Genomic DNA, 12,653 nt, shown 5'->3' with positions numbered 1-12,653 from the left:
CTTCTGCAAAACTGTAGTTTCCTCTGAGGTTGCTTCTCTGTGAACCCAGTTTGGTTACCAACCTGTTAGTGCTTACCACCTGAGTTTGCTAAAAGAGAGAGCAACAAATCTATACTACATATTATTCTAATGCAGGGTTGGGGAAACATTCACCCGTTAGACTTGATGGAATGCACCTCCCATCATTCCTAACTATCTGCCAGGTTGCCTGAGGCTGGTCGGAGTTGTAGTCCAAAAAATATCTGAACAGCCACAAGTTCCCTATACCTGTTGTCTAGTGTGTGTTGTTGGTTGTGTAAGCCAGTGCAGTGTAGCAGTTGGCAAACCATGATGGGAATAAGGTTTACATCTCCAACTCAGCCATGAATATCTCATTGGGTGTACTTGAGCCCCCCAGCCAGCCCCCCCCTCTGTGTGTGTACACAGCACACACACAGCACACTTAAATCACATTGAAAGCACATTACTTCCTCAAATAATCTATGATTCTCTTATCACAATGCAACCATTACTAGCATCTTTAACAAAGTACAGTTCCCAGAATTCTTATATATCAGCCTCATCTACCTCTCAGGTTTGTTGTTAGACAAGGATCACAGGTGGATGGGTGAATAATCATGTATGCTGCCCTAAACTTCTTGGAGGAGCTGAGTGGGGGTTTTTTTTGGGGGGGGGGAATAAAGAAGTAAGCAAACAAAATGTAAGGAAGGAGAGATTTTTCGCTTCAATCTCCTCGCTAAACTTCCGCACATGCCTAAAACGTCCTTAGTTATTCCAGCGGGAATTTTAAGGTGATGAATTTTTATTTTGTGTGGTTTATTTCATGTACATTGCTTAGGTATATAAATGCCTTAGATAAATAAAACTGTAAGAAAAATGGAGCCGGGGGTGTGTGTAGCAATCTCTAGGTGCAAGCATTGAGGAAATGGCCAACTTGCTGACTAGGCAGATGAAAGCTCAGAGAGGCGAGGGGGAGGAAGAAGACGACGTTAAACCACCACCAGGGAAAAGTGAAAGTACGACTCCCCTCCCCTTATTTAGCTCCGAGGAAATCAACCTGCCCCCAGCTGTTTTGGACGTTTAAATGTATTTGGGCAAGTGTTACGCCACTTGTCCGCCTCAACCGGACTTTGAGGCTCAAGTCCAAGGGCAGTGAAGCCACATTCCCTCCCAGATGGTGATATAGGAAATGCTCATAAACAGGAAGTGGGGAGAGAAATAATTTATCTGCGATCCCTAAACTGCAACCCGATATATGTTTACTACGAAGTGGACCCCATTCAGCTCAGGCAGACCTGCCTCTGAGTAAACACGTCTAGGGAAAAGAAGTCTTCTCTGGAGAAAGGCAGGAACACCCCCCCCCCAAAAAAATCTGAGTTCCTTCGCAGTTGGCTAGCTGCCTGTTGCACTTACCCTGCACTTCTGCTCGGAGGGGCTCCGGGTGCTCCTCTTTATTTCTGGCAAAAATCGCTTCCATCATCCCTACAGGTGCTGCCATCGTCCCAGCCGGCGTTACTGACAGTGCGATTTGCAGCTTTCCTTTCCCATCTAAGGCTTTGGAGAAGGAGGGGGGGGACCCACCGATTTTTCTGGTTATTTATATTTACGGGGGTAAAAGGGTGAAGTCCGCCCCCAGCCGACTGCTAGTGGCTAAAGGGTGACCATGTGGTTTCTAAACGGCTGAGTATTAATCCGCAGGACTTTCTTTACTTTTCTGCTGAGCTTCACACTTTCTCTGCAAAGGCTAGTCCGCTCGCCCCGAAGTTGCGGGGTTTAGGATCACCTAGTTTGGAGGAGAGGAAATCCCTCCCAAATCGCCATCGGCTTCTCCTTAGCTTGGGAAGTTTGCTTCATTCGGCATGTCTTGTCTCCACTGCTTCGATATGTAATAGATTACTACTTCTGCTATAATCATACTGTTATTTGGCAAGATTAATATACCACATTGTGGTTTACATAAAATTGTATTATTAATTGTTGTTGTTATTAGACGTGTTAGTTGCTTGTTGCAAAAAGGTCTCCAAGTTACCTGCAACACGTTTAAAACAAATAAATATACATTATATCACAACAGCGGAACAAAACAAACCCCATAACAGCCACAGGATGCTTTGGGGGTATACCAGTAACAACTCCCTCCCCCAGCACCCCTTAGCCTACTCTATGAAAAGCATTATTCAGAATAGCAATTTGCACAACCCACTAAGGAATATAATAACATAATGAAATTCAAAACAGTAACATTTGCACATATTCAAAATCCAATTAAAACTATGTAGTTTAATTGATTCAATTAAACTGATGAACTCGATCCAGGGATACCAGCTTTTCAAAGTTTGATAGTCATTGGCACCTCCAGCACCTCATGCCGCCCGGTTACCTCTCAGCGCCTGCCTGGGTAATCCCACAGCACCACCAACTTTGGGAACCGCTGCCTTAGTGTATCAAAAGCCTTGGGGGGAAGTGTCAGCCTTTTCCTAGCACTGGAGCAATGCCAACGATGGTGCCAGATGGAGAAGAGCATTCCACAGATAGAATAAAATCTAAGGGTCTGAGTACAGTGGCGCCTCGCAAGACGAAATTAATTCGTTCCGCGAGTTTTGTCGTCTTGCGATTCTTTTCGTCTTGCAAAGCATGGTGTCGGGGAAGTTTTGGAAAAGCTTCAAAAATCACCAAAGTCTTTAAAAACCTAAAAAAGGCTACCACACCGCGTTCTATGAGTTGCTCCTCGAAGTCAAGTCGCAACTGTATTAACGGTGTTAAGAAAAAGGAAACAAACTTGCAAGATGTTTCCGTCTTGCGAAGCAAGCCCATAGGGAAAATTGTCTTGCGAAGCAGCTCAAAAAACCAAAAACCCTTTCGTCTAGCGAGTTTTTTGTCTTGCGAGGCATTCGTCTTGCGAGGTACCACTATATTATGTTCATATCAAGAGAGGCATATGAAATATCCATTTTAAAAATAGCAATAAAAACAGATTTTAAAAACAGCAGATTAAAATAATCAAAACATACTGTATATACTCGAGTATAAGCTGACCTTTTCAGCACATTTTTTATGCTGAAAAAGCCCCCCTTGGCTTATACTCGAGTGAGGGTCCTTTTGGACTTCTCCTCCTTCCTCCTCCTTGGCGGCGGAGAACCGAGCAGCCTGAAAGCAGCTTGTTCTTCCTCCGCCGCTGCCGCCACCAGCCTCTGGCTTATACTCGAGTCAATAAGTTTTCCCAGTTTTTTGTGGTAAAATTAGGTGCCTCAGCTTATATTCGAGTTGGATTATACTTGAGTATATACGGTAGATAAAATTAACGGTTTTAAATAAAAACACAAATGTACAGAATTAAGGTACAGTGGTACCTCTGGTTATGTACTTAAGAACAGACCTCCAGAACAAATTAACCTGAAACTGTTCATAACCTGAAGCACCACTTTAGCTAATGTGGCCTCCCGCTGCTGCCACGCCGCCACTTGATTTCTGTTCTCATCCTGAAGCAAAGTTCTTAACCCGAGGTAATATTCCTGGGTTAGTGGAGTCTGTAACCTGAAGCGTATGTAACCCGAGGTATCACTTTACGCATCTGGGTAGGGAAGTTTTTAGCAGCCATTTAAAAAGTAGTGTACAATGAAGTTACCTGCCTAATATCATTAGGCAGTGTATTCCAGAGAATAGGAACTGCCGCACTAAAATATCAGTTGCTTGCACAGCAAGCATTATTTGACACTTATAAAATGCCTGTTCTGCAGATCAAAGTGGTCAAGTGGGAAACCTGTGGATGCCCAGATGTGCCTGAACAACAACTCTAATAATTGGCTATGCTGGCCGGGGATGATTGGACTTGGAGTCCCACAACATCTGGAGGACCCAGCCCTGCCTGGAGATGCCAGGGACTTGGTACCTTCAGCACGCAAAGCAGATGCTCTACCACAACCCTACAGGTTTGGTATCAAGAACCTCGACATGGCCTTCAGCTGGCAGTATTGCAGCCACACATTTGACGGGCTTGTCCTCCTTAGTCTCTGTGCTTTGGCTATTGCTCAAGTCTGGGTTCATGAGACCAGATCCGTTCTACAAGGAAGATACAAGCCTAAGTGGGTGAAAACAGATAGTTATGGCAGGGAATAGGAAGTGGAGGGAGATGTAAGGGAAAGTGAGGCAAATATGCATACACTAACAACTTTTCAAAAATTGGTGTGCTCCCCCTCCCCATATCCATCCAACAGTGATTTACCAGTAATTTGTATCAGAAAATAGAAGATAGTCACAACAAAGGCTTTCAGATTAATAATAATAATAATAATAATAATAATAATAATAATAATAATAATAAAATTTAACTTTGAATGCTAGTAAAAGTAGCTCTTGTTGACTCTTACTCCCCCTTCTTTCCCTTCTGAAACTTGAACATCGCTAACTGTGAGGTTACATGCTCCACATGAAGACTCTTTGCACGACCCATTGCATGTCACAAAATCTCATGTGAATTAGACTTAGAAAATCAGAAGCTTATTAACCGCTGTCCCAGAATGTGTTTAAATCTCTCTTAATAACCAATTAAGCAATTAACATATGCGTCTGCTAGAACTAAATGGCAGTTTTTGCTGAATAAGGCTCTTGCTGCATAAGTTTGAAACTAGGTCCAGGAATATTTTAGATCTGCAAAATTTGTTCCTAGGTTGTTGAAGGGCAGAGCCACATATTATGAGAAAACCACAGGAGCCCTAATGCTGATCTTATCCTTGGGCTGTAAAGCCAAGGCTAGGAAGATACGTTACTGTGGAAAATGAACAAGTGGGAGCATCTCTGCCTTTTATAGAGAATCCAGGCAAATTTACTGTTAGTCTGTTGCATTTCTGCACTTTCTGTGTTGTCCTCCTGCTTTTAATCCCCCCCACCGCATAATCTGTGGCAATTAATCAATATGTAAGATACACTCACAGCATCAGCCTCTCCAATATAAACAAAACACTATTTAGGCTTTCACAAGTTATAGAATTCTCTCCATGGGAAGCTGACAGACTTTCTCTTTCTTCCCAATATTATATGGTATTCGAATATATTTTTATTCCAGGGGCAGGGGCAGGGGCAGGGGCAGGGGTTGCTGGAATTTAGTACAGCTGTACGTCTTTTTTTTATTTCTATGCAGTATTTTATTGTTATATTTTGGTTTTTGATGGAAGCTGCTTTTGGAAATTGATTTGAAAAGCAGAGTACAGTAGACATAATCAAACCAAACAAGCAATGAACCTGGGACATTTTGCGTGCCATGTTTGTGCTCCAGCATTAAGCTATCCATTGCATATTTCGAAGTGGAGCTATCAGGACCAGTCAGTGTCTATAACAGCCTAATCCCAAAAGCTTATCCAGTGCATGGCAAAGAAATGGAAAGCTGGAAAACTGTTTGGGTGCCAAAGGTGCACAGCCTTCTCCAGTGCAAAACACTGGTGGTCGGATGATGGAATGGAAAATGGAGTATCCTGTTTGGAAATCTGAGCAGGAGTACTCAACACTGCAACATTTTACTGCAGGTCTTACTCGTTCATTTCTTCTTCTATTTATCATAGTCAACAGCAGTTGAATGACAACAGGTAACAGCTAGCTACCTTTGAACCTGCCATTTATCTCTGTTGCTGTGTGGGGGAGAGGAGACTTAACTGTTTTAAACGTGGCTCTCTTATCAAGTGCACTTAAAACTGCATAATTCCGTAGTAAAAGCAGGGTCTGTAAATAAAAGTATTAGCAAGCTTGATGCATATATGAATCAGCCTGGGCAGTGTGTTATGAGCCAGCAGATGCAACAGCAAAATTGGTAAGTTCAGAACATAGCAATATATTCACTGAATTGATTGGGAGTTGTTACCTCCTTGTGCCAGGAGATGCAAGGTCTAACCATTATCATTGTTAGAGATTGCCTTGCGGGCGTGATACCTGTTGGCAATAAAGTAAAAGTGTATTTAATAGCTGAGGGCTGATCCAAGTTTCCTGATTTTGCTGAGAGGTTTCTGTGCGTCCGCTTAAGAACATCAGAAGACCCCTGCAGAACCAGGCCAAAGACTCATCTAGTCCAGCACCTTTTTCTCACAGGGGCCAAGCAGATGCCTATGGGGAACCCGCAAGCAGGACCTGAATGCAACTCTCCCCATGTGTGATGCTGAACAAATGGTATTCAGGGCCATCCTGCCTTCCAGAGTGGAATGCTTGTACACACGTAGGCTTTCTTCAAACCTTCAAACAAACCCATGTGAAACCCTAGCTGCAGCCACTCTGCTCTCCAAGCATGCACTCATTCCACCCACAAGTGTCACAAGAATAGCTCTTTAGTAAACAAATCGTATATTTATGAAGCTCTTGAATCTTTCAATAGACAGCTAAGCAACATTTATTTATTTATTTATTTGCCACACTTTGAGGGTATGTGCCTAGGACAGTGGTGTCCAAACTTTTTTCAAAAGAGGGCCAGATTTGACCAAAGGGCCAACCAAAGTTGTTGACCTTTTTTTGGGATTTAAGTTGTTGAGGTTAACTGACTGGTGGGCCGGATTAGGCCCCCAAAATGGACTTGGGCCATGCCTGGTCTAGAGCTGGAAAACCACTCAGCCACAAAGTTCACTAGGTGGGCTCAGGTCAGTCACAGTCTCCCAGCCTAACCTACCGTTGCTAACTTTGGGTGCGTGTACTGAGAATGTGTTGGTTTTTGTACCCAGTCAAGATAGCTTATCAAGGGAAGGTTTATTACATCTTACCAATTAAGATAAACACCTCAATAACCTTGTGACAGCACTAGCTGGAGCAGCTGACTCAGCTTATACAATACAGAAGAATGTATATTGTGAAATGAGCTTTGAGGAATCAAGAAAATCTCTTTGCCAGAAAAAGGGGACACGTTTCAGCACGGTGCCTTGGAAGTGGAGGGCAAGGAGGACATTTGGGTGAATGGGAACATGCAAAAATGAAAACTGCTACTATCAGTCTCCTTGGCTGTCTGTACCTTTTCTGATCCTCTCCTTAGGCGGATGGATTAACCTAGTTTCCTTTTGGTTAGCTAACATGGAAAGCTGCCTTATAGTGAGTCAGTCTATTGGATCATTTAGCTCACTATTGTCTACAATGAATAACAGTGGTTCTTAGGGTTTCAGACAGGACATTTCCAGCCCTGTCTGGAGATGCTGGAGAGTGAACCTGGGACCTTTTCTTTGTAAAGCAGGTGCTCTCTCACTGAGTCACAGTCCTTCCCCTCCAGCAGGAATAGCCAAAGTGGTGCATTCCTTCTATTGTTCAACTTCAACTCCCATCAGCCCAAGTCAACATGCCCAATGGTAAAGGATGGTGGGAGTTGTAACTAAACATCATCTGGGGGCATGGGGAACCACAAATATTGCCCACTTTTGCATAGAGGGATATAGGAAGCTGCCTTATATCAAGTTGGGTTTTCTAGCTCTGAACTGTCAACACTAGCACTGCAGGGGAGTTTTACCTGCAAGGCTCAACCACTGAGCTCAACCACTGAGCTATGACTGTTCTCCTACAAGAAAAACAAGAGCAACAACTCTCTTCGGCCTCTGCCAACATGCCCAACGTTCAGGGATGGTGTGGCTAATGGTTAGTAGAATAACAGAATCATAAAATTGTAGAGTTGGAAGTAACCCTGAAGGTCATCTAGCCCAAACACCTGCAAAGCAGTAATCTCAACCAAAGCATCCATGACAGATGGCCATCCAACCTCTGTTTAAAAACCTCCAATGAAGGAGTGTCCACCACCTTCCAAGGGAGTCCATTCCACTGTCAAACAGCTCTTACCACCAGAAAGTACTTTCTGATGTTTCATTGGCATCTCCTTCCTTGTAACTTGTATCCATTGGTTCAGGTCCTACCCTCCAGAGCAGGAGAAAACAAGCTTGCTCAATCCTCTATGTGACAACCCTTTAGATATCTGAAGGCGGCTATCATATTTCCTCTCAGTCTCCTCTTTACCAAGCTAAACATACCCAACTCCCTTTACCAAGCTAAACATACCCAACTCCCCCATAAGGGTTTGTTTTCAGACTGTTGATCATCTTGGTCACCCTCTTCTGCACATGTTCCAGCTTGTTAATGCCCTTCTTAAACTGTGGAGAGCAGAACTAGACATAGTACTACATGTGGGTTCTGACCAAGGCAGAATAGAGCAGAACTATTACTTCCCTTTGTCCTGGATACTATACATTTGTTGATCCAGCCTAGAACAGAATTAGCTGCTGTTAACCTTGTGGTCTACGAAGACCACAGATCCTTTTCACATGTCCTAGTGGCAAGCCAGGTGTCTACCATCTTATATTTAATGCAGCTGGTTATTCCTGCCTAAATGTAAAACCTTACATTTGTCCCTACTGAAATTCATTTTGTTAGTTTTGGCCCAGTTCTCCAATTTGTTAAGGTCATCTTGAATCCTGATTCTGTCTTCTGCAGCATTAGCTACCCCTCCCAGTTTGGTGTCAGATTGATTAACATCCCCTCAATTCCTTCACCCAAGTCATTTATAAAGATGTTGAATAACAACAAGCCCAGGACAGAACCCTGTGGCATCCCACTTGTCACTTTTTTCCAGGATTATGAGCATCCATTAATGAGCACTCTTTGGGTTCGGCCAGTCAAACAGCTACAAATCCACCTAACAGTTATCTTGTCCAGCCCACATTTTACCAGGTTCTCAGCAATACTATCATGAGGGATTTTGTCAAAAGCCATACTGAAATCAAGATACACTATGCCTACAGCATCCCCCTCATCCATCAAGCTAGTAACTCTGTCAAAGAAATGAGATTTGTCTGCCACAACTTGTTTTTGAGAAACCCATTCTGGGTCTTAGTAATCACAAAATCCTTTTCTAAGTGCTCACACACCAATTGTTTAATTAGCTTGTTCTAGACCTTTTCTGGTATCAGCATCAAGCTGGTCAGTCGGTAGTTACCTGGGTCTTCTTTCCCCCCATTTTGAAGATGGAGACAACATTTGCCTGCCTCCAGGAACATATGGAACATATGAAGCTGCCTTAAACGGAGTCTGTCCAGGACTTCTTCCTTGACATCTCAGACCAGGAGTGTTTCTCCTTTGTGTTTTTCACAACCTACATGATACACCAGGAGCTGACACAAAACATTTATGTATGCAAAGCGTGTGTTCTGCCACTGAGCTATGGCCCCTTCTGGCTAAGGGAACATAATGAAAAACATACCAGGAGTCCACCAGCTAAACAATGCATGCCTGTGTACTGTGATGTGACTTACAATATAATGCTTTACCTTAAAGTCCCTTTGTCCTCTTATGCCCTTTTGAGCTGGCTGGAATGGGGTGGCGTGAGACAGTCCTTCCATTGAGGGCAGTCTATACCATGAGCCAAGAGGCTGTAAAGTATAATAAGAACTTGTGGGGAATGAGGCACCATCCTGGGACAATTTCTTTGGGACTATTTGGAGTAAATGATTTCAGATCAGCAGGTGTTACATCCTGAAAAAATGCTCGTTCTGTGTAAGAGTCAACTCACATAGTTGCATATCAAAGGGGGTGATTTCTTGAAAGGATAGACATATGTAATATGAAAAAAAGGATCTCAGTTATGAATCCTTTGGGTATGGAAAGCTTCTTTTAGTTGCTGACTCCCAGGAGCCATCATTTTATTTTTCCAGAATATCTTGGACATTTTGTCATTCCAGGATATTCTGAGAAGAAAATAAGATTTGCCACCAAAAAAATGGCAGCGCTGACTGATGGCCACCATCCTGCCTCTTCCCTAATTTTTGGTGCTCCAGTGATCGTATATTCTAAATTTTGGAAAGGTAGAGAAATGAAGGGAAGCATGACCCATGCTAGATGTACCCATGCAAGCTCAATTAGGGTAGATTTAGGCTTCTGCAGAGTTAGACTCTGGGGTGTCTGTGCAGCAGGCCTTGATTCCATCCCTCAGCAGACATTGCATTATGATAATCACAGAAGGCTGATCAAGCATTTAGCAGTCCCACCTAAGTTGCCAGCTGCGAAACTGGTTAGGAGCATCACAGCTATAAAGACATTATGAGAGCTTAGCATCACAGAAGCATGTTCTGTTAGGATGACAGGTCTGGTAAAAAGCATAACAACCACTAGGCTAGTTATCAAGGCAAGGTCAGAGTATTTATTGTAAATACCAGTACTTGCCAGTACCAGTATGTCAGAGGCTGAAAGCCATATAGCATGATACATTTCCTGTCTCAGTGTGAGTCCATCTTTTGAAAATAATCTTATTGGTAATCAAAAGCAAAGTTTATATATATATATATAAAAACAAAAAACCCACACATACACAAGTTGAATGTTGGGTTGACAACTGAATTTTATCCCTCTCCTTATGCGTTTGATGGACTGTCTAGTTCCTCACTGGTGCTGGTAATTTCATGGGCACTGGCCAATACATCTCTACCACATTTATAACTGGGATCAGGGGGGGAAATTGTCTTTCCCCTAGTCCATCAAGCAAAGCCTGCAGAATAAGCTTATTGCAGCTGTCTCTCAAAATCCACACTTCTCTGAATTTTTCCGTGCAGGTCTTCACCCAGGTAATATGTACAAAAATGCATATACTGTGTAAAGAAAAGTAGGGTACCTTTTACCATATGTGGTGGGAATGTAAGAAAGTTAAGGACTTCTGGGAAATCTTAGTCTGTGATAGCCAAAGATTTTGAAATGATGTTTAAAAGAATGATATGCTGGAAAATATGTGTAAAAACCAATAAAAATATTATAAAATAAAACAAAAATGCATACACTGGGGTGAAGTGTGCATAAGCATTGATAGTGAAAATATCACAAAAATATTAGGCAAAATTGCATATAAAAATGTGTATTTCATGAGAAATTCGCACTGAAATGCTGATGAATTTTCATGAGGTCTTCAAAATAAATAAAATTGTAAACCAATGTGGAAATGTGGAAAACTGATATTAATTGAGGAAAAAAACAACAGGAAACCAACATGGATGGATGCACCCTTCTCTAGTGCATGCCCTGGTTCACATACTGAATGGAAAAACACAACTCCAATGTTTCATTGCAGATACAGAATTTCTGTCTGATTATTATGGTGCACCAGCTTTCTGAGTTTCTAAATGGTTATTTTGAGGTTGAATGCCCAGCTGCTAAGGTACAATAGCTTCTTTTACAGGATCCTTTATCTTTGGTTGCCATATGTCCAGTGGGTGTATATATCAAAGTAATCTTCTCTACTCACATGAAAGGCTATAAATTAAAGCCCACTGTGTATACTGTCTTTATTTGAACAATTGTACAATGGCCTGTCTCATATCCATTGGCACATCTTGGCATTAAGAAAAAAACGCTTTCCCCTGTGCAATAACCTTTGTTTATTGGGAGCAAGCTATTCCGCAGAGCCATTGCTAGTATTGTCCAGGGAAGGGAAGGTTGAGGCGAGAAGAGCATATGCCAGTGTAGAATGACACCCCAAATATCTGCAGAAAAGGTCAAAAAGAGTGGTGGGCTGCATCAGTCCCAAAACAGGACTTGGTAAGCTGCTGAATCAAACATGAAGCTCCTCATCATAAGCCTCATCATCCCTCTTGCCGTCAGTTCTACTGCAGAGGATTTCTCCCTTGTGGAGGGTATACCATGTTCAAAATACCAAGTGGCTTTCAATAGCTCATGCTATGAGTTTGTGAGGCTCCAGCGCACTTTCACGAGTGCCCAGAGCTGGTGTGAGAGAGGAGGGGGCCACCTGGTCTTTATTGAAAATGAAGAAACCCAGATGTTTCTGCAGGAGCACATCTCTGAGGACAACGAATGGTGGATCGGCATAACCTACAGTTCTTCCTCCAATGAAACTACTGAAGGTAGGGAAAAATAGAATCCCTGTTTTGTGAAATGTTGAGCGGGGGGGACGGGACATGTTAGCATAGTGTGGTGCAGGGGTTGGGAACCTGTGGTCCTAAATATGTTGTTGGACTATAACTTCCATAATCCCTAACTATTGGCCATGCTGGCTGGGACTGATGGGATTTGGAGTCTGACAGCATATTCAGGGCCATAGGTGTCTCACTCCCGGTTCAGAGTTTAGAACAGGGGTAGCCAATCTGGAATCCTCCAGATGTTGCTGACTACACTCCCATGACCCTTGGCCATTGGCCATGCTGCAGGGGGTTGGACTAGATGACCCTTGGGGTCCCTTCCAACTCTATGATTTTTATGATTTAGAGAGCACCATGGTTGGCTACACCTTGGTTAGTGTACCAGACCAAGACTGTGGAGACTCTGGTTCCTATCTCTGTTCAGCCATGAAGCTTGTTGGGTTGCCTTGGGGCAGCCAGTCACACTCTTTCAGCCTAGGCTTCCTCACAGGTTTGTTTTGAGGATAAAATAAGGGCTGAGGAGATTGTTGTGTTGCTATCTTGAGATCCTTGGAAGAAAGGTGGAGTAAAAATGTAATAAACAAGCATGCTGGATGTCAGTGGATTAAATTATGCTAAGATTTTTTTCACTGTACTACTGATGAAATATTAGCCAGCTGAGCCCCGGCGACATAGTCCTATATGAGCTGAACCCATAAGATATGCAAAAATGTGACCACCTCCCACAATCAATATCTAACTAATGGAAAATGCAGAATACTGGATATTTCCACTTTCATCTTATTTTCTTAA

At 42.8% G+C, this 12,653-nt stretch overlaps 2 protein-coding genes across 2 annotated transcripts in view; one reads left to right on the top strand and one right to left on the bottom strand.

Annotated features, from left to right (window-relative positions):
• The window catches only part of BCO1 (beta-carotene oxygenase 1), a 35,722-nt gene extending 33,693 nt beyond the window's left edge, over window positions 1-2,029 (bottom strand). The window contains exon 1 of the mRNA XM_083515024.1: window positions 1,414-2,029. Coding sequence (XP_083371150.1) covers window positions 1,414-1,498 — 85 coding nt within the window. The 5' untranslated portion in view covers window positions 1,499-2,029. The remainder of the gene's footprint in view (window positions 1-1,413) is intronic.
• Window positions 2,030-11,542: 9,513 nt separating this feature from the next.
• The window catches only part of LOC310711136 (polycystin-1-like protein 2), a gene marked incomplete at its 5' end in the record, with an annotated part of 50,845 nt that continues 49,734 nt past the window's right edge, over window positions 11,543-12,653 (top strand). Inside the window, one exon of the mRNA XM_083512605.1 lies at window positions 11,543-11,846. Within this exon, the coding sequence (XP_083368731.1) occupies window positions 11,543-11,846 (304 nt within the window). The remainder of the gene's footprint in view (window positions 11,847-12,653) is intronic.

The sequence above is a fragment of the Podarcis liolepis genome (genome assembly GCF_965112155.1).
Source record: "Podarcis liolepis genome assembly, chromosome: 7".
NCBI lineage: Eukaryota > Metazoa > Chordata > Lepidosauria > Squamata > Lacertidae > Podarcis > Podarcis liolepis.
This window is presented reverse-complemented; position numbering and strand designations above follow the sequence as displayed.